This window comes from Seriola dumerili, unplaced genomic scaffold (genome assembly GCF_002260705.1).
Source record: "Seriola dumerili isolate Sdu_G_001 unplaced genomic scaffold, Sdu_1.0 BDQW01000047.1, whole genome shotgun sequence".
Taxonomy (NCBI): Eukaryota; Metazoa; Chordata; class Actinopteri; order Carangiformes; family Carangidae; genus Seriola; species Seriola dumerili.
This window is the reverse complement of record NW_019174302.1, coordinates 833,854-859,952: the sequence shown is the minus strand read 5'-3', so window position 1 is coordinate 859,952 and position 26,099 is coordinate 833,854. Positions and strand designations below refer to the sequence as shown.

The 26,099-nt window shown below is 40.6% G+C and overlaps 3 protein-coding genes across 5 annotated transcripts in view; all 3 read right to left on the bottom strand.

The window, feature by feature from the left end:
• LOC111217848 (CAP-Gly domain-containing linker protein 1-like) overlaps window positions 1–14,625 on the bottom strand; it is a 30,626-nt gene extending 16,001 nt beyond the window's left edge. Inside the window, exons 1-15 of one of the 2 annotated variants that reach the window (XM_022739845.1) lie at window positions 14,539–14,625; window positions 12,288–12,492; window positions 10,708–11,088; window positions 10,473–10,606; window positions 10,152–10,276; window positions 9,815–10,016; window positions 7,456–7,653; window positions 6,573–6,676; window positions 6,099–6,159; window positions 5,081–5,185; window positions 3,495–3,656; window positions 3,092–3,187; window positions 2,650–2,707; window positions 2,449–2,546; window positions 64–138 (exon numbers count right to left, since the gene is read on the bottom strand). In XM_022739845.1, the coding sequence (XP_022595566.1) occupies window positions 64–138; window positions 2,449–2,546; window positions 2,650–2,707; window positions 3,092–3,187; window positions 3,495–3,656; window positions 5,081–5,185; window positions 6,099–6,159; window positions 6,573–6,676; window positions 7,456–7,653; window positions 9,815–10,016; window positions 10,152–10,276; window positions 10,473–10,606; window positions 10,708–11,088; window positions 12,288–12,396 (1,908 nt within the window). In that variant the 5' untranslated portion in view covers window positions 12,397–12,492; window positions 14,539–14,625. The remainder of the gene's footprint in view (window positions 1–63; window positions 139–2,448; window positions 2,547–2,649; window positions 2,708–3,091; window positions 3,188–3,494; window positions 3,657–5,080; window positions 5,186–6,098; window positions 6,160–6,572; window positions 6,677–7,455; window positions 7,654–9,814; window positions 10,017–10,151; window positions 10,277–10,472; window positions 10,607–10,707; window positions 11,089–12,287; window positions 12,493–14,538) is intronic. The other variant, XM_022739846.1, reaches the window with a different exon arrangement.
• Window positions 14,626–15,133: 508 nt separating this feature from the next.
• On the bottom strand, window positions 15,134–17,129 carry LOC111217860 (hydroxycarboxylic acid receptor 3-like). Its single transcript, XM_022739871.1, has one exon. It carries the CDS (start codon window positions 16,800–16,802, stop codon window positions 15,756–15,758), a length of 1,047 nt encoding a protein of 348 aa, XP_022595592.1. The 5' UTR covers window positions 16,803–17,129; the 3' UTR covers window positions 15,134–15,755.
• Window positions 17,130–17,175: 46 nt separating this feature from the next.
• Window positions 17,176–23,114, bottom strand: denr (density regulated re-initiation and release factor). Of its 2 annotated transcripts, none has more exons than XM_022739872.1 (8): window positions 22,949–23,114; window positions 21,336–21,448; window positions 21,213–21,232; window positions 21,020–21,104; window positions 19,793–19,882; window positions 18,830–18,946; window positions 18,589–18,728; window positions 17,176–17,485 (listed from the first exon to the last, which is right to left on the bottom strand). In XM_022739872.1, the coding sequence occupies exons 2-8, from the start codon at window positions 21,436–21,438 to the stop codon at window positions 17,441–17,443; spliced, it is 600 nt and encodes a 199-aa protein (XP_022595593.1). In that variant the 5' UTR covers window positions 21,439–21,448; window positions 22,949–23,114; the 3' UTR covers window positions 17,176–17,440. The 2 variants fall into 2 exon arrangements, with proteins under 2 accessions (XP_022595593.1, XP_022595594.1); XM_022739873.1 differs by lacking the exon at window positions 22,949–23,114 and adding an exon at window positions 22,761–22,913.
• Between the last annotated feature and the right edge of the window lie 2,985 nt (window positions 23,115–26,099).

The following is a 26,099-nucleotide window of genomic DNA, read 5'->3' as shown; positions in this document are numbered from 1 at the left end:
TTCATGGTCTCTTGTTGAGGGTCATATCAACCCATATAGTGCTTGTTGGGGCTTTCTACTCACCTGTGTCTCCAGTGTCTTATTCTCATTGGTCAGCTGCTCCAGCAACAGACCCGTCCTCTCCGACGTCTCAGTGGCCTGGAAAACATTGTTATACATTAATTTTAGCTTCGTGGTGTATATATAAACTGTGCACAATGACGACTGTTACAGGACAAGCTCGTTTTTCCTGCGAACGCAAAATAATAATGTTGATCAAGAGAAAACAGGAGGAGTTTCTTTTTTAAGCTTAAAGACACTAAAACACACCACGGAGCGGAGAAAGCAGCTTTAATCAGACAGTGCAGTTAAGAATCTATTTCCCAGCATTATGGAAACTTCAACATAGACAACATCAGCACTCAAACAACTCTTTTCCATTTATAGACCAGAAACATCAGAGGTCGTATCAATCCTGGCTAAAAAAAAGGAAAGGTGAGTCTTTTACTGAGTCATCCTCAAGCTTGTTCAGCTGTTTCACTTCTACATCCATTTGTAATGAGCTCCATGGAGCGAGAGCAGAAGTATTAAAGAGAACAAAATACTGTCTTGTAACAGCAGTTTCCGCTGCAGCCTTTTTTTTTTTTTAAGGGAAGTATAAAAGCAGTTGAAAGAGCGAACATGCTGCTGCTGCTGCGTTTCAATAGCTGAGCTTTTAGGCGGTATTGACCAGCAGTGAGTCCACTCTTCTCTTTCTGTTGTTTACCACTCTCTTTATTCACCAGCTGCTAAGATGTCTGACGTGTGCAGGAACACTGACTGCTAGAAATGAAAGAGCATAAATACTAAATGAGCTGACGCAGAGAGTTCCTGTGGTTTCAAAAGGCAGCAATTGAATTTGTCTAAAGGTAAAAAAAAGAAGGGAGGGACATAAGAATAAATATTGAAGGTATGATAAGATCATTTGTGATTTAGAGAAGCTTGTTCCCAGACAGCTGTGACACAAAACCTGACTCTTTCTGACTTTTTCTTACATCACCTTCTTAATATGATTGATGAAGTCGATCGAGGACAGGCTTTCTGCTATATTTAGATGTTTATTACACATGAGGGGGTTTCTCTTTTCAAATAAGCAGTGTCATGTTCCTCTGTGAAGGACACACAATACAGTGAAGGAACTTCCCTCCTTGCCTCCTAAAACATCTGGAAAACTTTTATTGAATGTCTAAATCAGGTTGCAGTCTTCTTCTCCTCTTTTATAGGTTAATTTCTACCTTATTTCTGCCCTTAACAGCCTGTTTTTGTTCATTTGTTTCCAGTTCAAAGGGACATACATACAATCCTACTCTGCGGTCGCCTGCATATTGTTTAATCTAATGAGAGGGAATGAGAGTAACGTGTGCATGCGTGTGTTAGTAATGTTTTAACAACATCAAATTAGCCGGAGGCTGTAGTCAGCTTTAAAACAAGAGAGCTTCTCTGAGCCTGAACGTAAGCACACTGGAGGGAGGGGGGGGTTATTTAAGGAAGGACTATTAAAGGAAAGTATTCAAATTCAATTGTGACATTTTCAGCACAATCATTTTACCCACTTCCTTTCCAGAACATCACCAATAATCTGCTCAGACGTGTTGACACCCAGAAGGCAGACTGAGCCATCTCGTTCAGAATCAGCAGATGCCGACACGCTGATTCATCGTCTACGTGCAGAATCGCTCCAGCTGCAGCCAGAGCCGCAAGAAACGGTAGAGACATCGGCTCCCAGGCTCTAATGTGTGCAGTGTGAGCACAACAATAAGGAGACTGGTCACATGTTCTTTGTGTGTTGGTCCAGCATCATCTACTGTGTTATTATCATTACGCAACATGCAGTACTTAGATTGGTTTTTTCAAGTAAAAGTGCCAATACAATGATGTACAAATACTCTATTGGAAGCAAATATCCTACAATATCCTAAAGTAAAAGTACAATATCATCAGTAAAATGTATTTAAGTATTAAAGTAAAAGTACATTCTGCAGTAAAATGTCTCCTGTTTATTATATATGACGTTATTAGATTGTTGATATTGATGCATCAATGTGTGAAGAGCATTTTACTGCTGTAGCTGGAGCTGCTTTAGACAGGCTAGTTCCCAACCTGGGGGTCGGGCCCCTCCAAAGGGTCATGAGATAAATCTGAGCGGTCATGAGATGATTAATGGGAGAAGATAGGAAAAAAAAAACAACAAGTTTCCTGTGAAATATAATATAATTTCTCAAACAGTTCAAACCGTCTTCCACGTTCAGAGGGGAAATGTGTCGTTGCTGGAACCGCTAACAACACCGACATCTTTCAAGGCAAGATCTAAATCTGGACAGTAGCTGGTAACTAAAGCTGTCAAATAAATCAGTGGAGTAAAAAGTATGAAGTCCCCAAAGTAGAGCAGTACAGTAACGTAGTTATTTTCCGCTCCGTGTGAGATCGTACCTGTGTCAGCTGGACCTGCAGCTCTTTCTCTCTGCACTGGCTCTGCTCTGTCAGGGTCTGGTAGTCCTTCTTTGACTGCTCCGCACTCTGCTCCAGTTCTGGCAACAAAACAGAAGGACATCAACTTGTAATAACAAACTCCAACTAAATCTGAATATCTAATGAGCACAAAAGCTGCAGAGATACATCCGCTGTGTTTACCTTGCATGGTCTTTGCTGTCCTCCTGTTCTCCTCCTCGGCCGTCTCAAGCTTTTGTCTCTGAAATGGAGAAACATCAGCTTGACTACGAGCTAATCACTTACATAGTAACATTCTTGTACCTTGAGCTAACCAGGGAATAATTACTGCGTCCAGAAAACACGCAAAGTTAGTGGATGAAATACTTCTCTTAATGAGGCCACTTTCACGATGCCCATGAGCAAAATACCTCACAGAGAAAACATAAGACCCGGCAAATCTCCAGCTACAAATAGACATGCATTTTGTTTATTTATTTATTTATTTCACATTGTTTGTTTAAAGCCTGAAAGAATCTGGCAATATTACAGATTTGAAATGGGCCACGGTGCATTGTCCTCTTTTTTGTATCTCTCCCCTGAGTTTATTTGTGGTTATGATGAATTGAGATTCTCCCTCTCTTACCAGACTGGTCAGCTGCTGCTCCACACAACTCTTCTCTTGCTGCACAGACTGAAGCTCTTTCTGTTTGCTCTCCAGGTCGACGCTCAGCTCGCTTATCTGTTGAGGACACACAGTATAGAGCGTACAGTATACACATGTACATCTGAGTAGAGCCATAAATTATGCATTATGACGGCAGCTTAAACAAACCACACATAACAGTGACGTATGCCTATTTACATTAGTGGCTAAAAGGAGGGCTGTAAATAGGAATAACATCAATTCTTATAGTTTTACCGCCATAAATTACATAATAACACTGTTGAATAATCCATTTTACAAGCACAGAGTCTTATCTAGTTGTGGGTGAGGGCTGACTGAACAAAACACCAGCGCTGGGAATTCTCTGACGCTTTCCACAAACCTTTTTCTCTTGAGACTGCGCCTGGGCCTTGAGGCTGCTGATCTGTTGCTGAGACAGAGACGCAGCATCCTCCTTCTGCTGGGACGCCCGGAGCCTGAGCTGGAGATCTGCCACCTCCCGCTCCAGCTCCATGATCCGGGAGCGCTCGGACACGGTGGCCACCTGCAGCAGTGAAATGTAGAAGGGAGGCGTGAGGGCGAAGAGGAGACAGCGGGGCTGACAGAGGAGAAAAGTAGTGGAAATAGTAGACCTGGGTCGTGTAGTGTGAACCAAATATGACAAACTGCTTTAACCTGATTATTGTGATCTGTGTGGGATGTAACTGCAGCAAAATAACTCAGAATTAGCAGTTTAGAGATGAAACTCAAATCAAGGTTCTGTATGTAAGATTTATTTTTGATTAATCGTTCGTCTATAAAACATCAAAAACGTGAAAAACGTTTTTCAAAATTACCTGGAGCCCAAAGTGACTAAATATATTTCATTTAAAATTATATAACAAAGAGAAAAGCAGCAAATCTTCACATGTGAAAAGCTCGGACGAGACACACTTTATGCTATAATATGCTGTAAATGGCTTCATTTAATTTTAATTTATAACAAAAACAAACAGAATTTGTATTATAATGTCTGATATATATGTATTATGTATCTCTTTCATCTCATCTTACATTACTAAAGTAATTACCCAATTATCTAAAGTTATTTACTTTTATATTCCCTGTATTCCCGGAGCACTAATTTAAAAAGACCTGTTCCAAAAACAGCGCCTGCGGTTCACGCCTCCTACCACGACAATTAATTAAAATTCTTACTTGTCAAACAACTGGAAGTCACTGGTAAAGTTTGGATATGTTGGTAAATGCAATGAAGGAGTTTGTGCATTAGAATAAAACTCTACATGCACTGGGTGACATGTTTCATCATCACCACGGACACACACTGTAGTTTTATTTTCACTCATTCCCACATACACTGTCCTGCTGCCCCAAAATACTGACTGGAGAATCACGTGGATTAATCCGCCACTGAAAATAGTCCTGAACAAATGGAACTATTTCTTCCACATTTGCTCATTAAAAAAGGACAGTGTTCAGCTGATTTGGGAAATTACTTTTTAAATTATACATCTGTGAGGTGTTTGGTGGGAACCAGTGGGTTTGGGGCGGAGTGCAACAGACAGGGCGGAGAAGTTGGAAAGTTGAAAGACAGACTAACACGTTGTTGGCCTTTTCATGGGATTTGCTGCAGAAGAAAAATGTAGCACAATGGCAGCCTTATCCTTGAAGACCAACAACACTGGAAACAGGCATTTCCAAACTGTGTCCTAAGAACTTTCAAGCACACATGCATAAGTTTCAGAGCTCAAGGCCGATGAGATGTTAACGTCCCTGTGCCGGGACTCGTCGTGGACTAGGATACGTGGGAAGGAACTTGTGATGAATAAAATCATAAAGATAAATAAATAAAATAGTGTTTGCATCCTGTGGTTTCTTCGACATATTATTCTGTATATAATTATCAAACCCAGTGGGGGAGAAGCACATCACTCAGTGCTGCAGTGGGACTGGGAGTGCCAGCATTACCCTAGTGTCCTCTAAATCCCTCTGGAGTTTTTCAGCTTTGGTCTTTTCAAAGAGCAGGCTCTGCTCAAGCTCCTTTATGTGGGCATGCTCCAGCCTGGTCTGCGTCTGTTAGTAAGAGAGAGCAGGAAGAGAAGGAGAACAAACACCAATGCAACACTGACATGCCAGCCTTGTGCCACGGACAGAGAGAAGAGCAGTAAGTTGGTAAGAAAGCACCGATGGTTTCCAGCTTTTCAATTACATCAGTCGGTTGTGAGCAAAGGAAACGATTATTTGCTCGTTCTGCTCTGAGGAATATCAGGAGCTAATTATTTCCATCATCACAATCTGACTCTCAGGTTCCTCGGATACTTGTTTGATCGTATTCCAGCACCTGAAGGAGACCAATTCAGGCGGTAAACTCCTCTCAAGAGTGACAGAGATGCAGACAACGGAGAGGAAGATGGAAGCATGTATGAAGACCGAAGGCGAGGGAAGACAAAAACAGCTTTCAAGTTCAGGCGTGTGGATGAAAAGATGATGAGAGGATGGTAATGTAAGTGCTGCAGATGGGTAGAAAAATCTCAGAGGGAGGGTAAGTGAATGAAGCACGAATGAATAAATAAAAAAGGAGCAGGGAGAAAGACGTAACTTAACAAGAAAGTAAATGAATGATTCAAGGAGCGCAGGAGAAAGAAAAACCTTAGAATAATTGATTCAATCATCAGCTGTTATTTTTTTTTTAGAGGAAAAGTAAATTAGTGGCCTCTTATTTAACATTTTGAAGTCACTTAATGTGCTTAAGAAAATGAGAACAGAGCAAGTAAAAGAAAAAGATATCAAACTCAGGTGTTCATTGGAAACCTGTGAAAAGGAGGGCTTGTTCTAAGAAGAACTAATGTAATGTAAAATAAGTAAATCAACTAGTTTGTCATTAAAAAAGCATCAGCTTCATAATGAGAGACAGATAGCTACAGTGAGCAAGAGAGAGCGAGAGAAAATGTTTAATTGCAAATCAGATTATATAACCACGAGTTACCTCGAGGTCTCCTTTGGTGATGCACACTTCTTCCACACGAAACTGCAGATCCTCCACTTTTCTGTCAAACAGGGACAATAATAAAACTCTGAAGTGTACATATGAGAGATGCTGTTGCATATATTCTTTATGAAGAGTTGGTATTAAAACTTGAAAGAATCACACTTATGAATGCTCTCGAATGGGAAGTGTATGAGATGGGGTTAATCACACGTGAATTAAGGCTTTCTAAAGAGGCGGAGCCCCGTAACGGTCCGATTGACGCAATGAGTGACGTGTTGATAAATGTTTTTTATTCTTCAGTTTGTGACGAGGAGTAAAAGTGAAGGAATTTCACTTTTATCTTTCGCTTGAGTCAAAACTTTGTTTGGTAACCACGGGCCCTGGTGTCTGCTGTACGTAGCTCTCACGCCTGTCATTAACACCCACAAACAGTGTCGTGTGCAGCTACAGGTAAAGTCACAGCACCCCCACCTTTTCTCCTCCTCCAGCTGGTTGAGCAGCTCCACTTTGTCTCGATCTGCCGCTTCCACCAGTGAACGCAGCTGATCGAGCTTCGCCTCCATCTCCAGGGCATACTGCAACACACACACACACACACACACACACACACACACGATACAGTCCCAGTTACAATTATATTCATGCTACTCTCACAATATAAAATATATACTAATTAGACGACATTTTAATTCTAGTGGTAGGAGAAGCAGGAGCTGAATCTGTAACTATTATAAAGACATTGTTTGAAATATATATATATTTATTATTATATTTACTGATCCAGAACATTTTCTGCAACATCAAAGCAACAGATGTGATGATGAAGCAGCAAATAAAAATCCAGTTTTTGTTATGTGCTTTGTGTCGTCTCCCCTGCAACATGCTGGGGACCTGTGCAGTGACTACAAGGGTATTCTGATGCATGTGTATAAAAACTTTATATGCATCATCACTTGACTTATGTTGCAATGCAGTCTGCTGAGGCACAGACATTTCATAGGTGTGTAGTCATAAACTGCTTTCCCCCTGAAAGTGTGAAAGCTCTTCCTGTAAAGTCCGTTGAGGTCATTTTCTAACAGCAGTGAACAAACCCAGAGAAACACAAACCTTGAGGTGTTATAGTGCTAAAAGCTGTTGTGAGTAACATCTTAGCTTCATCACACATCCAGGAGACACAGAGCAGCTTCATCAGACCATTGGAGTCAGTATTTAAGCAACTCTTCTGATATGAATTAATAAATGAGACTTTATTAAAAATAGAAAGGGAAGTTAATCATCTTTATGATGTGTTTCTCTCTGTTGGCCCGTGTTCATGTCTGACTGCAGGAAACATACACGTGTGCGTGTTTCTCACCTGGTCCCGGCCTTTCCTCATCACAGCCAGCTCCTGCTGCACCTCTCCTGCGTGGCTGGTTGCCTTTGCGACCTCGCATCTCTCCAGGTCTCTCTCAGCGAGCAGCTGCTCGATGTGCTGCTGCTTCTCCTTCAGAGCCTCCTGCAGCGCTGTGGTACCAGAAATCTTACGAGCGTACCGAGCAGATGTCTCCGTCAGCTGGAAAATCACAACATACATCCATATTGAAACACTATGTCTGTTAACTCATATTGTTTTTCAGAGTATTTTACCTGGGAGAGACAAAGTATGACTTACACAGTGTAATTAAGGCGCCACAAAAACAACAGTCTAATTTAATACGGGCAAAACATTCATCTTTCACATAATTTACCTCTTTCAGTTACACTAGGAGGAATTTAATAAGTAGAATAATTTAATTCAAAACAGGTAATTGTGCTTAGATACACTGATGCAGAACACCCGGTGTGCAACCCAGAAACCACATTCATTTATTTTGCCAAATACATTTAGAGAGAAATAAACTGCTGCCCATGTTTTCTATGTTTTTGTACCATGTGCACGTCTTATGGAGATGGTAAAGCTTTGACACTAGAAACCACAGTTCCTAACCTCAAGTGGTTATGTTAGGACAACAACAGCACTTTGGTTAAGGTTGGTGAAATACTGTGGTTTCAGTTAAATAAACGTTAACTTTAACTTTAACCAAGACCATGATCTTTCCATAATAAGCTTTGATTTCTTTCAAATTAAAGCATTATTTTTTATTTTAATTTCTAGCTGAAATTGTAGGAAAACAAATGAATATGTATTTTTCCAATGAAAGTCGTAGAGATACGTTTACAACCTGGTAGATACATTTATTCGTTAAATGTTTCCTCGTTATGTAAATGTAAAATGTAACTCAGGTGATATTATGTGTCTCTAAAAAAAATAAAGTTAAAGGCCGCAAAGCGTCGTGAACGATGGGACACGAAGGAATAAAAGTCACCAGGGGCCTCGTACAAATGTCGCACAAAAACGTTGCGTACGCCAACAGATGTATCAAGAGTGACACGAACATGAGAACTTAAGTTCCTCCTCGCCAGCCTCACGTCCAACCTCGACGAGGTCTGTGCCGGCCGTCCTTCAGCCGTGTTGTGCCAGCTGCGTGGGACGGGCTCATCCGTAGTCCCATCGATGTAGTTGACCAGGATAATATTACAGCGCAATTTGCACAATTGTAGCCAGGAGCGACTTCTCTTATGTAATCGGAGCCTCCGACTGAACACACACACATACACACACATCGCTATAAAAGGCACAATCAGAGGATGAATTTGCTTATGTCAATAGAACAAAAACATCTCCATTCCATAATGCTATGCAAATATGTGATGCAGAACTGACTAATATTGAGGCACGGGGACGTGGATCAGCCCATGATTCATTTATCCTAAAAAAAACAGCACAGTCAGGGGCAGGCTACAAGCTGGCAGGGCGCAGGACGGGTGGCTTCTGGATAACAAATTAAGTCATGAGTTTAATTAATTTAAGCTCAACTCCTCTGAAGCACACGAGAGGCACATACACCCCCAAATATCATGTTGTCTTTAAGACGTCATTAGACAGAATCGGTGCTTTGCAACAAGCCCCCCCGTTTGTCCATGTGAGTCATTTACTTCCGTCGATAAACTAATGTGTAAAGTTGGAAAAGAAAGCCTTTTTTCTCTACTGTATGTGTTCAGAAGATAGTGTATGGTGGACGTAAAGACTACACGCAATAATCCAAATACTACCGTGAACTATTTTAGTCATTTCAATCAAGAGAAAGTGCAAAATGTACAAGACAAATACGAACGTTCGGGTGCAAGGCCGGTCAGGACCCCGCCACATTAAAAGCCTCCGCCACACTCTCCCGCTTTGTTTGTTTTCTGTTATTATTAATGCCAGAGGACAGAGGGCAGAATAAAATCTTTCTTTTCTGAACTCACCTCCAGCACACACTCCCTGCTTGGTTTCGCTATTTTTCCTGATTCTGTCAAGAGGTGAAGCCCAGACATTTATACTCATTATCATATTGAATTTAAGGTGGAGAGAGGGCGGAGAGTATTTTAACATTTAAATAGGATGTACCAAGAAGATGTGCGTGGACTCCTGCGTGTGCACGGTTTCAAACATGTGAATTTTTTGGCGCATATGCTGCTTTCCAGCTTTGTACATTTTTGTTCAGGAAATAACCCTCACACTCAAAGCTTTCAGACAAATTTTCAGCCTCCACAAATTCAGCTACAGCTCACACTGAAGTTTGAGGATGAGCTGCATGACCAGTCGACATGAAGCCCTGAGGCGTCGCACAGTACCACAGTGTGAGTCTTACCAGTCCTGCTCGGCTGGGTTTGCCGCTGATGGAGGAGGTGGCGGAGCTGAGCGAGCTGATGGAGGAAGCGCTGGGGCTCCTCTTGAGGGCGGACCTCCTCCGTGAGCTCTTGGCCTTGGTAGGTGTTGTGCAGGGGAAGCCGATACGAGTCACCTTGTGGACCGGAGCGAACAGACCGAACCTGGGCATGCACTGGAAGTATCTGAGGGGGAAACAGGTCGCACAGTCAGAAACTGAAGCAGAGCCACTGACGGCTGCTGGTTTAGGAACTGTTTGGTTATAGGTTATTGTATAATTGTGTTAAAACAGATGTTATAAATGTGTGAATGCTCTTCACCTGGTCCCTGCTACAGCTCCATCATTCTTCCCGAGTGGCTCATCCAGTTCCACTCCACACCAGTCTCCCTTAGCAAAGTCTGTCTCTCCCAGAAACCGCACTACTCCTGCCTTGGTGCCACCCACCTACACGTAAAAAAACAATCAAAATTATCTTTGATTTACTACGTTCTTCTTTTTTTCTCTATTTGTAATTAAGGTCTTCACTCTGTGCAAACAATACTACGTTTTAATACTTTAATTAACTGGAATAGTGTTTGCACTCATATGAGCAAACCTTACAGATTTTCTGCTAAATAAACCAACTGTTACGATGCGTTACCAGCACTCGGTCTCCCAGCCTCAGCTCCCTCCTGTTCTTCTTCATGGAATCCGTCTCTGAGAGGTTTGACACCGACTCGCTGGACGTGAGCATGCGGTTAAGTACACCACTGGTCTTTATGCCGGTGCCCTGAGCTGAGGGAAGAAAACAGTTGATATGACACAAGAAAACAAGCACAAATCAAACAGCTTTTACTTTACCGGAGAACACAAGTATCGGTCTTGGTGGATGTTACCAGTTGAGGTAGCGGTGACAGGTGCAGCCTCGCTGGCTGCCGAGGCTCCTTGTGCTGGGCTCGGCTGGCCCCCGTTCGCCTCCTTCTCCGGCAGTGCGGTCCTGGATAGCTTTGAAGGCCGCGTGAATATCCCCTTCCCATCCTCACACTGGAAGTACCGGACCCCTGCCACCGACCCGTCGTTCTTCCCGATCGGCTCGTCCAGCACAATGCCCGCCCACTGGCCGGGAGCGAACTGCGTGCCCCCGATAAACTGCACGTAGCCGGGCTTGTTGCCATTGACCCAGACCCTCTCCCCGATCTGATAGTCAGCACCTCCATCCGTGGTGGGGGAGGTCACGCTGCCGGGGGGCTTCTCAGGAGGAACTGGCTTTGGAGCACCTGTAATCACAACTTTGTTTTATTAACCTCTTTTCACTCATATCAGTCAAATAAAAGCAAGTTTTATGTGTGTTGTGTATGTGTTTTTTTGTTTACTACCAACTTCTCAGCTGAAAATAAACCTTTTAACTTCCTTGTATCATTTTTGTGGAATACTAAACAAATATTACAGGTTTAACTTCAATCAATTTAATCATCTGAACAACAGAACATCCACAATAAATGCCAGAGACGTCTTCAAATGTCTTCTTTTTGATGACTGAACGTCCAAAACCCAAATATATTCAGTTTACTATTCAGTTTTGCAATAATCTGCTGCAGGAACATTTTGGTCAGAATTTAAAAACTATTGAGATTATACACCAATCCCTAATGTCATGAAATAACCATCCACTGCTGAAAATAGTCCCCAATAAATACACTATTTACTTCAGTCAGTAACGTTTAATAAAAATACTATACTAATGATATAAAAACTACTGTTTAAATTAGTTAAATTATAATTTAAGATCAAAGAATAAGATTAAACATGACCAAACATTACATATAAACTTCCAATTTGACAGTTTTTACTAACTTGGTGCAACAGGGAGATTTAAAGGACTGATAATGATAGTCAGTTCACACCCAGGCACTGCAGTTACCGACACAGCTTCCCTTTATTCACAGCAGTAATGACTTTCTGTGCAAATGAACCATGATCATAACAATTAGCTAAAGACCGATCAAGTATGTTGAGAATAAAAAAAGGCAGCAAGTTTTTAGGCAAAAATGAAAGTTTTGATCAGCACTTCCCCCGCAGATCAAAGATAAGGTGTGTGTCCTGCTGAGGTTAATCAACAGAGCACTTTGTGACTGATTAAAGGATGGACTCTGTAATCAGCTTGGCTCCCTGCTGAGGTTCAGAATGGCCTCAAGTGTTACTTAGTGCAAACAGCACAACATACAACACTGTTTTCAAAGCTGCATGTTGTTCCCTTTGCTTATAGTGTCATATTCATTATTTATACACAAATGTTCTCTTGTATTTTCTTGTTTCTGTTTCTGTTGCAGTGTGAGTGAAGATTCACCAGATAATATTAGATTAAGTTTGACTAAATTCTTATATTATAAAAACTCAAATACTCATCAACAACAACATCCTCCACTAATATTGCCCCCCATGTATTAAATGATTTCAATAACTGATCGGTTCTTACCAGAGGACGGGGACGTCTTTCCCGGCACCACAGATGGACGGAGTATTTTACTGGGGGGTTTGAGCCCGCTGACTTTGCCTGGTGTACTCATGGCGCCTTGTTTGTCCATGGGGAGCAGGGGGTGTGTGGGGGTGTCTGGCCTGATCAAGGTGGGGGACTAGGCCTTCCCCACTACCCCATAGAGTCCCAATATGATATAAGAGAGCTGAAAAAAAACACACAAAAATGTCACTACATATAAAAGGAACAGCATCAAATCAAAAGCATCAACTCCTCACACATGAGAAGATGGAAATCTACTTTGATTCAATGTTATAAAGCAATAAAACATGAAAACTTCTAAGGGAGGGGGACACTTCTTTGTTAGCACGTTAGTCCGTCTATAAAGACCCTAAACCACCCATAAACACAACAGCATCTCTGTGGGAGCTGCTGCACTGCTCAGCCAGGCCTCCAAACACTAAACCCTTGTATAATCCCACTCTTTACAGCGCCCTCAACACCTCCTACTGTATGTAACCAAACCACAGCCTATTTATTATCACCCATTCAATAAATGTGAGCTCTGACTTTATATCACTCTGTACACATCTCTACTCTAGAGCTATAAATACAGATGCTTTGGCATTTATTGCACTTGCCAAGGTTTTTCACATCAGTCTCCAAAATAAGAAATCGCCTTTTCTGACATTTTCAAACGACTAAGGTCAGATTTTTTTCCCACAGGTCTGTAGGTGGTGGACAGCGGCCTGAGCATGCTGCCATTTCACTCATAAAACTGATGATTCACTCTGACCGACTGCAACTAGATCAACAATGAGACCTCAAGTTTCCTTCAGCGAAAGACGTGTGCATGGTGGCAAGGATTAGTTGACAAATCAATTATTTTGATCATCCAACTAATCTATTTTTGTAGTTTTTCTAGCAGGAATGCCTCTAAAATCTGAAGATTCAAGCTTTTTGTTTGTCGCGCATGAGACTTCTGAATATATCTCCTTGGGTTGTAGTAAATGTAAACAGGTGTTTTTCAATATTTTCTGACACTTGACAAAACAATTATCAAGAAAATAACCAGTAGATTAATCAATAAAAAATAAATAAATAAATGGCAGTTTCATTATTTTCCCAGTAATGATTAACTGATCAATTGATTGGTTGTCTGATACCAGCATCTCAAATGTGAGCGTTTGCTTGTTTCCACACATTTCTGTGACAGTAAACTCAACATTTTGGGGTTTTTTTCAGACAACAAAAGCAATAACAATCTGTTCCCTCAGCATTTTTCACTATTTATTAGCATTTTATCAAATGAGCAATCAGTTGATTATTAAAGGAAATAACTGTTATACGCTTTGATAATAACAGTAATTGTTGGTTGTATGGAATAATATCACCTTGCTTGGGGAAGTATGACCAAAGACAGCTTTATAACAATATAAACTAAAGCAATTCAGGTCTTAAAACAAGAGTTTGACACAGAGTTCCCTCTACAAGACTAGGGCCACAAGTTAGAGGATGGAGGATTAATCAATCAATTAATTAATCAAATTGGATGTGGGGTAAATCTGTGCCCTTTGGGGCCCATGGGGGTCTGGGCAGTTGCCCGCTTTGCTCTGCTGATAATCCAGCCTCCCTTGATCCCATACTCTGGACCAGGTAAGAGGTGAAGGTTTGTCAGTGTGTGTAATGTTACCTGAACGCTCCTCCCCCCGCCCAGCCGGTACTGCCAGATCAAAACAACAAGCACACCTGGAGCTGTCAAACCCCCAATCCTCGGTCCTTCTCATACTGCATCTCTGCTCCGTCTCCAGCCTCACACAGACACTCGCTGACACCAACCGACACGTACACGAATGAACCACAGCTGCAGCGGGAAAACACGATGAGACCAGCCCGTGTTGTTTGTGTCTGGGCTGGGCTCTTTCTCCTTCCACCTACTGCATCCCTGGAGCCACTGAGCAACTTGGGTGGTTACACTTTTACTCAACATCCATACACATTTAATTTCACAACGCCGGCTTACTGAGACCAAACCTGATATTTGGCGGCTACTCCCGGTGTTTAACGGCTGCTTCAACTTTACTCCTTGTCATATTTCTGTGTCCCTGCTGGAATGCCAAAGCTAGCTAGCTACAGATTAGCGAGAAACCATAAACTGGGGTTAACGTTAAAACGACTAACGCTCCGTTGAGGCGACATTACAGCAGAATAAGAGCAAGAATTGGCGGGAAAAGTTGCTGCGGAGGCTTACTTGGTGTCTTTCGGTGAACTGGGTCTCAGTGAGGACTGTCGCGGGTCGGTACACCGAACCTTTCGCCGTTACATGTTTTCCCAGCCCCAGCCCGACAGCATGACGTCATCTTGGGAACTAATGCTGCCTTCACGGACCCAAACACGAGCCCGTACATCCCAGCACCGAAGTGATTTGCGGTTTAATTGGTCGACCAATTTAGCATAAGGCTGCAACATAACAAGATTTGAAAAAGGAGAAGGGGTCTTAATAGTTTCTGAATGACTTTTTTTTTTTGCTTTACAGCAAAAAAGCTCCTTTCCTTATATTATATTATTTACTGTGGTCGTGTCTGTGTCTGTGACCCTGAAGTGATGTGGAGATCTTTTTCTTGCCATGTGTCAGACCTTTCTTTGGAAAATGAATAAAAACTTGAACGCAGAATGATAAATATGATTCCTCCTGTCAGAAAAGACAACACAAGAGGACACATGGGACATGGCACAAAAGTACTATGATATTTGTATTATTTTTTCCTAATGTTCAATTTATTCAATTCAAAACAAAGCAGAGCGCACAAGGATACAAAGACTGGAAATTTAAATGTGCACACAGAATGACAAAACCATAATCATAATTATGTATTACAAAATGTGCTCTCTATCCTCCTAAATTCACAGAAAACCTCACACACCTTGCAGTGAATGTGAGTTGTGCGTTTATTGACAGTTGACTCATAGCGTTGAAGTCATCTGACCTTTCCTATGGCTGTTCAACTGATTTGTCCTGTAAATATTATTTTAATGGATGGTATAAAATCAGTGTCTGCTGTTTAGAGTGGAAGTGATGGACAATTGAAAGGATAAAAAAAATGAAAGAAAAAAGATGCAGTATATAACATCTTAACAATTATTACTTTTACAAGCTTTTGCAGTTAATATTTTACTATTCTATTACTATTATTCAGTTTTAATGGCTGATAGTTCCCTTATTGTACACTCTAACCACACTCACAAGGGTTTATGTTATACCAGTACAAGTACATGACACAAAGCTACTAATTTTTGGGTGGGTAATTTTGTACATTTTTTTAGTAGAAAATTTATACAAGTTATAAACTGGCTTAATAAAATTTTTTATCAATAGCCAGGCCTTTAAGGTGTATTATGCAGTCATGTAACCAGTTAAAATTCACAGTGACCCTGCAATGTAAGCAGGGAGCACAACAGCTCCTGGCTTTATAGCTTTCTACCATCAATGCTGGAAATATTATCAGTTGACTCTGCCTGATCTTTGTCGTCGCTCCTTCTCAGCAGTTTATTCAGGAGATTCTTGAAGGTGCCACTAAAAGCAGGGCTGGAGAAATAATACACCACCGGGTTGAGGACGCTGTTAAAGTACGTGAAACACACCGACGTGTAGAACGCCAGGTTGGCCTCTTCAAAGTGTTTGCACTCATCATACCATACCTTGAGGATCCATACAGCGATACGTGATACAGTGCTGGGGAAGAAACAGATAATAAAGATCAAAGCAACAGCCAACACGAACTGAACGGCCCGTTTGATTTTCCCCTTTTTGTCAATAGTCCTGCTGTTCAGCTGCCAAGTGATTCTGATGGTGCAGAAGGCGACGATGGCAGTGGGCAGGAAAAACTGGACCACGTAGAAAGTGTTGTGCCAGGTGGAGAGGGGGTCGAAGCCCATGCAGATGTTGAAACTCTCACACTGTGTACGGTTGTTATTGTAGAAGAAGTGCTCATCAGCAAGAAGGTACCCGGTAGCAAGAAAAATCAGACCCCAGAGGCCAAGGGAGACCCAGAGAGCGTAGCCCAGGCCCATTCGGTTGATCCGGTTCATGGGGTGGACGATCTTGAAGTACCGATCGACGGCCACGGCGGTGAGGAAGAAGATCCCCGCCGCACGGTTGGCTGCCAGCAGAAAGAGCAGGATACGACACGGGGCATCGCCGTACAGCCAGTGTTTCCCACGCCTGTAGTAGTCTGCTCTGAAAGGTAGGCAGAACAGCACGATGGAGTCGGCAACAGCCAGGTGAGTCAGGTACACCGAGTTGGGCTTCCACTCGTCCATGTGAAAGATGAACATCCACAGGGCGACAACGTTCCCCATCAGCCCAAACATGAACTCCAGGATCAGTACCGGAGGCAAAATGTGATCCAGGATGGGAGACTCGAAGGCGCAGCACTTCTCTGCAAGTGTAAGATTCATCGTTTCAACCGCCAACGAAGCAAAAGACGAACCAGCTGCTCTACACAGAGTCAACATAGATATGCTGTACCAGATAACTTATTTGGTTGGGAGTCATGTTTGCGCTCATGCAAATGATTCTCAGACAAACATCTTAAATCCTGAGTGGAGCGAACATCTGTGCACTATGTGTTATCTATGGGGAAGTGGTATTGACCCAGAGGAGCATGGAAACAACTGTAAATGTTATCCGTCTGGGGAGTGTGCCTTCATTATAAAAATTATTATGCAGGGGAATAGGTGCTCTCATGGGTATAATGAGTGGGGTGCATGAAAAACAAGTAACCTGCGGCCATTTAAATGACTCAGATAAAGCAGGTGACTAAAACAAATTATAACCCATTTAATGTTTTGAAAAATCAGACACAAACTTGGAAAGAAGACGTGAGCGTACAGGCGAAGGAAACTGAAATTTATTAGCCTATAGTTTGCTTGAGTGAAGAACATTTGGGAGGGATTCACGTCATACCACACCTTTGGCAAACGAGAGAAAGTAGCTATTAGCTAAAAAAAAAAAAATGCCAAGTGAGTGGCCAAGTCCGCAACTTTTTATGTACAGTAAATAAAATAAGTATAAAATGACTTAATGTGTACATTTGGCCAGGTTGTCGCTGTTACAGGTCACATCCATTTCAGTAAAAGTGCATATTTGGTCTTCACTTCTTGACTTCACCCAGATCATCAATGCTGTCATCATCCACCTGTGAAGAGAGATACAGAGACCGAGTTCAGCGTTTGTGATCTCGAAGCACAAAGAGCCTGAGTTTTCCCATCCTTTCCTCAATAAAATGTAAAAAACGCCTGAGGACAAATACACTACGACTGTTATGGCTCAAACTTAATAAAAAGGTGAAGCAGCATTCTGTTTTTATTCACCACATATCTCAAACAAACGTGGGGCCTGCTCCAACTCATCATCTCTTTAAAACTGAGGTTTAAAAACTGTGCTGCCTTTTGTTGTCTTGGCTCTAAGGATGTTAGTGTGGGTCAGTCGGTTCACCGCTTCAGTCCCGACAGAAATATCTCAACAACTATTGGATGGTTTGTCAAGTTTACTGAGAACATTCATGTTCCTCTCAGGATGGATTATAATCACTTTGGTGATCTCCAGACTTTCCATCTTACCTATCAGGTAAACTTTTTTTAATCTGTCCAATAAGGTAAGACAAAAGTTAAAACTTTATTGTCCATTAGATTTGCATAAAATGGAAATATATCTTTGACAACCTGGCAAGTGGGAGCTTGTGTCTCCTACCAGATGGCAACACTAAAGTTTATGTCAAGTATTAAGCATTAGAAAAACCCACTATATCAGTCCCTAGATAAAGAGTGAACAAACTGGCACTTACTGCAGTACTGTTGTCAAACAACAATCCCATTCACACATCAATATTCCAGCGTGAATCTCATGAACCAACATTTATCTCCCTCAGCTCGTGAGCTGTGGACAGCCAGTGTTTATCATGACTGCACTCAAGTACAACTGTCATTATATTTATTATTAATTATAAAAAAAATGTTCAAACGACAGATAGAAGTTAAGGATGGATGAGAGATGTAATCAAGCCAAGCCCCGGCTCCCCTCGTGCAGACGTTCCTACATTATTTAACATCACAGTGTAGACACCGAGAGGTTCAAACCCAGTGCAAGATTACTAATTAAAAACTATCTCTGCTTCATCCAGTAAAAATGAATTTTAAAATGAGTAAATAAAGGCACAAAAGAGAAATCTCTCTGGGCAAAATGAGGGTTTATCTTTCAATACATGATTTCCTTATGTTTTGTAGAATGAAGACAGCTCACCTCAGGCCACTTCTCTTGAATGACGTCGATTATGTCGTCTGTAAAATCTCCCTGAATGATTATTTCATCCTCTGCTGTAACTGAGGCACCACAAGAGAATTTCTGGGCAAAGAACCGCTGAGCCTCTTTAAGGTCAATGTCTGCAGGAGTCAACACAGGATTTATGTTAAAAAATAAATAAAAGCATTAACAGGAAGAGAATTAAACAACTTTTGAGAACAATAAAACATAAAGCTGTTACCAAATGTTGCCAGGCCACACACACGAGTCACGTATTTCTTCTTGGCTCTTGGGATTTTTGCTATCGTAACTTTCTGAGGCACAGTCTTCTTTTTCTGTTTGATCTGGCCTCTTCCACCTTACAAAGGTAAAAGGAGATAAACCAGATTATTTAAGACTCATGATGTCACTCATCAACAACAGCAAGATATTTAAATACAGACAACAGTGAGGAATCATTTTCTTTAAGTTGAAATAGCTTAAGATTTCCATGAAATTAAACCCATCGCTTCTGATACCATTTAAGGTCAGCATGTTTTCTGCTATGGTCATTTCATGTATTTACATTCTGTAATTCTATCTGTATGATAGTTTCCACTGTTAGTTTCTCATCTCCATGCTGTATTCAAATTTCTATCTATGCACAAAGGATTCACAGGAAACGAAGCAGCATGTTATCCAGTCTTACTGTTTTTAATTTTATCTCACTGTTGTTCACGCTCTTTACACCGATATCAGAGTCGTATCATGTTTGTTCATCAGAAATGCTTCTACAAAAAGAGTTATTTCTTACATTTCTTCACAATGTATTAAGATTTAATGTCACGGCGACATTAAATCAGATAGATGATTTACATGAAGAGCTGCAGGAGAGAGAGAGCGGCGACACACTTCCAACTCCGCAGCCTCATAATCAACATAACTGTGTGGGAAAAGTACTCACTGTCTGTCAGACCGTCAATCATTTTGACTGAGGTCTTTATTTCTTGCTACTCAGAGAACAACTACTAAACTCAACAGTGTCACCAAATCAACCAGGATTGAAATCTTAAGGATCGTGTTTTTAAACAGCTAAACAGTGAAAGTCTCTAATGCTATGACACACGACAATGTTATTTTTAAATGTATAAAAGTCATAATGCAACATAACAAGCCTACTGTAACATATTCTGAATGATTTTCCTTCTAATGTTTGACACAATACCTCTCTTCTGTTTCTTCTTCTCCTCCTCCTCGCCTGCAGGGGGAGCGTCTCCAGTACTGGGTTCCTGCTTGGGTGCATTCGCTGCCGGGCCAGTAGGACAGAAATAAATAGGAAGACATTAAAACCAACCCAGCAACAACGCGTCTTACCTTTTCAAGGACTGCTACAGTTCATGTTCACACCTGGATCCCTTAAGGTCCGGGCTAGCCTGACTAACGACTAGTGTGCGTCTGTAAGCATTTCTTTCTACCTTCACGGTTGATAATGTGACATTAAAGACCTCGAATCAGGGATAAACTTCAACTTGAAAATCTATTTTTCACACAACTTCACCTTTTTTCTGGAGCTATTTCTGATTATGGATAGAAAATAACGAGCCTCATCAGTCCCTGTCAGAAGCATTATGATTCCAAAAGGCACTCTCAAAAGTCCACATTCACAAAATTAGGTTTACATTTTTAATAATAAACTTTTTGGGGTTTTGGGGGGTAAAATCTATCAAACCTTCAGGTTCATGCTCATTACATCAATATGACCTTTTAATGAAGCTGTTCCAGCCCAACTACATCACTGTAGGTAAGAAAATTAGCGTATTCTCTTCACTGATGAAATAATAAAAATCAATAAAATCAAAAATCAACCGCACTGACCTGCAGATGGTCAGTCTTTATAAACCCGTGCTCTGCAGCCAAACATTGATCAAATCTTCACAACCTTACAACTTTACATTTTACTGGAGATCCCAACGTTTCTGGAGATACCAAATGTGTCGGCTTGAATTTTTCTTATGTGTATAAAAAGGCTATTTAAGACATATGATTTTTCCATTATACAGAATGATGAAACCATTAAAACATGGTGGGTTTGAATATTTATAGAATATACAGTAATATGATACAGTCAGAAAGTGTGGAATAAGATTATCTTAAGCTGTTTAAGGGGGAAGCCTGTATATTACCACCTTATGAGTGCAGCAATAAAAAGTGACAATATGAGTGTTGATGGTTGATGGCACTAGAAACAAGATGTGAACCCAACAAGAACGGGCATTAAGATTTCATTTCAGTCTCACCAGGTATTTGTGTCACTTAACTGAAGCTCAGGAAACACAAGCTATAACACAATATTACCATCTATAAAAATGACAGAGGTATAGAGCAAACCGTGTTAACTTTGGGGAAGTTGAGGAAAAATCTCTTTGGCAAGAAACTCATGAGTGGCACTCACCTACAGTCATCCTGGCAAACACATCTGGGAAGTTCTTCTCAAGCCACTGCCTACATTTGGCTGGCTCAGGCATGTACTCACAGTACTGCAGACACGACCACAGTGTTATATTCAGTTACAACTCAAAGAGCAGCATATTGGTGAGTGCTTTAACAGCAACAGAATCGCCAAATTGTTTAATAATTAAACTTACCTCTGTAGGCAGAGAGCACACTGCAGAGAGAGAGAGAAAGAGAGAAAATAGTCACATTTCGAAAAGACGTCACAGTTAAATGTTGTAAAGATGCCAAACTCAGTAAAAGGTTATCCACTGTACCTCCACAATAAAGAACTTTCAGTGGGTACTTTGAATCACTGTCAACTGTCCCATGCTCTGATCTGCTTTCCAAAGAACCTGATTCCATCTCAGTAGTAGCCATCACAAATTATCTGAATAAAAGACAGAGAAATGGACACAAACATTTAAGGCACGAGACACATTTACATATACTGTATAAATAGGGCACGACAAGTTTATTCATACAGGTTCAAATCGAGCAAGAAAACAAATAATTAATGAAAAATAAGGTGCTGGTAGAGAGAAAAAAGCCCAGATAGCCTTATTAATTACCTATATCTGAATTATTTCAATTTAGGCACTATATCATGAGGAATACAACTAATAATTATTTTCAATACCAATTAATCTGCTGACTATTTTCTGTCATGTCATAAAGTAGCAAAGATACCAATCACTGTATATAAGAATCTCCTCAAACATTTACCTTAGAACTGACTCCATTTGTCTATTTTCATATTCTGACAACTAGGATCAAAAGATCCACCAGATAATGAAGTATCGTTTGGACTGATTTAAGTGTCTGTCAGTGTAGTGCACGCATATAGGGCTGCCACAGGACATTGTTTTATTATCAATTAATATTTTGATTATTTTGTCGAGTCATCAAAGGTTTTTTTCTTTAAAGAAAGTCAGAATAGGGCAAAATGCACATCACGATTTTCAAAGCTTACATTATCATATTCAAAAATTGCTTTTTTGGTCCAACTGACAGATCAAAACTCAAATATATTCAGTTTACTGTCGCATTTGACAGAGAAAAGGCATGAAATGCAAATTTGAGATGCTGTGACTAACAAATGTTTGGCTTTTTTTTGCATTAAAATAAATGAATCATTGTTCATTTAACAAAATAACGACAGATTAATCTTCTGTCCATCGATAAATCGTCGCAATTCTGAGTTTTTGTAGAGAAAAGATTTTGTGAATAGTTGTGAAAAACACAGATCAATTTGAAACATGAGAGGGGAATCTAAATAAAGTTAGAATAAAAGCTTAACGCCATCACTTCACACAAAAAGTGATTTGTTATTATCGGATTTGTTATCATCAGACTCTACTGCAGTCATGAGTGAACGAGGCTCCTGCAAATATTTCATCATGCTAGCATGCTCTGCCAACACGGCTCGTACCTTTATCTGACAGATAGATGAGTAGCAGCTAAATAACACCATAAAACACAACTGAAATACTTCGCATGTCGGTCTCACAGGCCTTCATTTAACTTAAAACTACAGTAAATCGTTAAATAGCTGGTTAGAAAGCATCAAGTCATAACTAGCCTCAGCTGGCTAACATGCGGCTGTTTATAAAAATCGTTTAGCCTAAATTCTTTTCATTAATATGATTTAAATTTCTCTATTATTGCAGGTCCCATCTGTGTACAGACAAACTAAACTGTACCTTGCTGAAAACAAAGATTCTCCGAATTTAGTGTCAGTGGTTTCATTCATCAGGTAACGTTGAGTCACCCAGCTGTCACCGTTAGTGGGCATTAGCTTAGCAGGCTAGCTAAGCTAACGCACCGCTAAATGGACAGGCTCTGCTGCTCTAGAACTGGATGAAGACACAAGAAATGTCGAGTTACATACCCCGCAAAAGATACTCTAAAACTGTTGTCTGTTCAGTAAAGCCGTTCGCATTATTAACGTTAGTCTGACTTTTAGAAAATCATTCTTATGGATTGAGGTTTAGTTGGCGTACTTTGAGCACGCCTTGTAGCGCTCCTTGTTCTGGTCGTTGTAGAGGTCGATACGCTGCGCTGACGTTCGACAGCGCCCCCTAGTGTTCCGGAGAGCTGTTTTTAAAAATGTATTCAAATTCAAACTGAGAGTGACAAAGAATTTGAAAAGAAAAACATGAGACCAAAGGAAAGAAAAATGGAAATAAGTAGAAAAAAAATATTCAAACATCAAGATAACACAAAATATTAATTATTGAGTTAAATAATTAAGAAGTTATTGGTGGGAAAGACATCAATATCGGCCCTTGCATTAAGTATAATTCTTCTGCAGTTGTTCACGTTGTATAATGAAAAATGCCAGTTTAGGGGTTACTGCCTAATTTCATTGTCCTACTTGTGCTGAATGTAAATGTATGTTGACGTTTGTGAGCTTGTTCTTCATTAGCCAATGCTCTTTGCGTGTGTTATTGTCCCACTGAATGAAGACATGCAATTCAATTCAGCGCACATAAGCGTCAATTTGTTCCATTATCCAATTTGTACAATAAAAATTGAACAAGAAAGTCGAGAATTTACATTTCTTATTGCTGTGCCCTAGAACAGATTGATTATACTTCCGGAGTCTGTTTTTCTACTGTATTAGTTCATCATTTGCACCAAATAGCACTTAATGTGGGGGGTTCAATTAAAAAGTGCATTCAACATTTTCATTTGTCACTTATGACATTTAATTGACATTTTAATGGAATATATGGAATACACAACTGTTGACACATAAAGTCAGTGCCCTTGTGTTGTCTATGGAGGATTTGAGGATTCTGTAATTTCTAGCTTTAAGACAGATAATACAGACTTAACTGTCCTTGGGCAGGGGAATAACATATGTGACATTTAAGCCTTTTATTTAGTTAAAATTGCTTTCAAATGAATGAATATTAATGAATGTTGTGATTATTCATTAGTATTTTGAACTTCACACAAAGCTGCTGTTGGACTTTTACCTTCACTTCCCGCTGCAGTTCATGGCTTTTAGCCACAGTTTATGAATTTTGACAATCCTTTATGGATTTTGTGTCACTTGCAGCTAGACTTCATGTTTGCTGGTTCACTCTTAAGGAGATACCCTGCTGAATTCCATTCAGTGTTTTTAATGGCTCCTTTTATTCTCCTGTGTAAATGAAACTGAGCGATACCAGAGCTGCTATGGAGCAATATGTGAGGCTACATGGGAAAGTGGTCTCAATCTTTTGGACACCACTGTATATAAACTAACACTATACTGAGAGGTGTTCCTAATATTTTCTCCATCCCATTTATAGGAATTAGATTTGACAAAATATTAGGAACACTTCTCAGTATATCCCAGTACACTTAAACATTACCACAATAACAGTTACAGCCTCCACAATGAACATTAAAATAAACCAACACTTCTCAAACAGATTCAGTAAATACTGAACATTATAATCCTCATGAAGGAGGATTTACTGTAGGCCTGTTCCATTAAACTGCATTAGTTTCATCCAGGTTCACCCAATACATATATATGAATTAAAACTAAAAATCAAGGACACTTACAAATGCTAAAACAAATCAGCCCTTTATTTAAAGTTTTCCCAATATACAGTTTCAGCCTACATTCCTGTAGGCTCTGGTCCTGGGTACAGGTAGTCCAGGCAGAGGAGGTGGATGAACAGAAGAGGGGAGTGGTGCTGGAGCGAGGGGAGGACCAACAGCACTGGATGAGGGGCCGTGCTGTTCATCGTCTGGAGGAGGAGGAGGAGGAGACAGACCCCTGCTGGAGGGCCCAGGCTGCTCGTCTGGGACATTGAAATGAAAGTGGCTGTCCTTGTCCCACCTGTACCAAGGACAGACCCTTTGCTGAAGGGAGAGTCTGGCCAGCACCTGTTCTTCCCCGTCGCTGCCTTGAACTGTCACCTGGGCAGCCTCTACTGGTATCTGGGAGGGAAGACAACAAGCAGCACCAGCAAGCTTCTTTGTCACCTGGAGAGAGAGAGAGAGACAGAGAGAGGTTTCAAATGTTAATGTTAATATTTGTGTGTGAATTTAGTACACACACAGCAGTGGTGTGAAAGCAGCTGTAAGAACATAAACTCTGCCTGAATTACACCTCATCCTAGAGAAACTCCCTGGTAGGAAGCACCTGTTGGGAAAGAATACTAGAGATGGCTGTTGGACAGATCAATCAGTTAGACATACAGTGCATTTAGAAAGTTCTCACTTTCATTCATCAATGAACAATGCCAGCAAGCTAGCTGCTAATGCTAGCTACTAATGCTAATCCTAACCCCCCCCCTTGTCATTTTGATATTTCATAATGAAATCGTTAAATGCAATCATCAATGAGCAATGCCAGCAAGCTAGCTGCTAATACTAATGCTAGCGCTAATGAAAATGGGGGGCAGCTCTAAGTACTATACATGCACATGTTCATTGCTGCCATTATCATCATTATCATTTATTGCAATTATAATATATCATTGTTAGCATTATAATTATTATCAATGCTCATTATCATTGTTATTTTTACAATTATAATTATTATTTTACTATTATTGTCATTATTATTATATACAATCACAAACAAAATATCACTTTATATACACTGTCACTTGTCTATCGTGCTTCATGGTTGAAATGTCTTCTATGTCACCTTCTGTTTGTCCATTTGTCACCAATCAAGATACAAAAAATGCTAATGCTAGCGATCCCCCCACTTGTTATTTAGTATTCTTATGAAATTGTTAAATTCATTCATCAATGAACAATGCCAGCAAGCTAGCTGCTAGTGCTAGCAAGCTAGCCCCCCCCCCCCGTGTTTTAAATTTAAATTCAGGTGTGAAAATAGGATCTAAATAATTGTAACCTCAGCGTCATACACTTGCAGATTTATGAAGACAAGGGCATACTGCAGGATACATGGGTGGGCGTTGGCAGGATATGGCAGCATGAGGAAAGAATGACGACATCATCACAAAGGCAGTCTCAGAAATTGAGGTTTATTGCCAGGTAGATTTTCACTTACAAGATATTTGGCT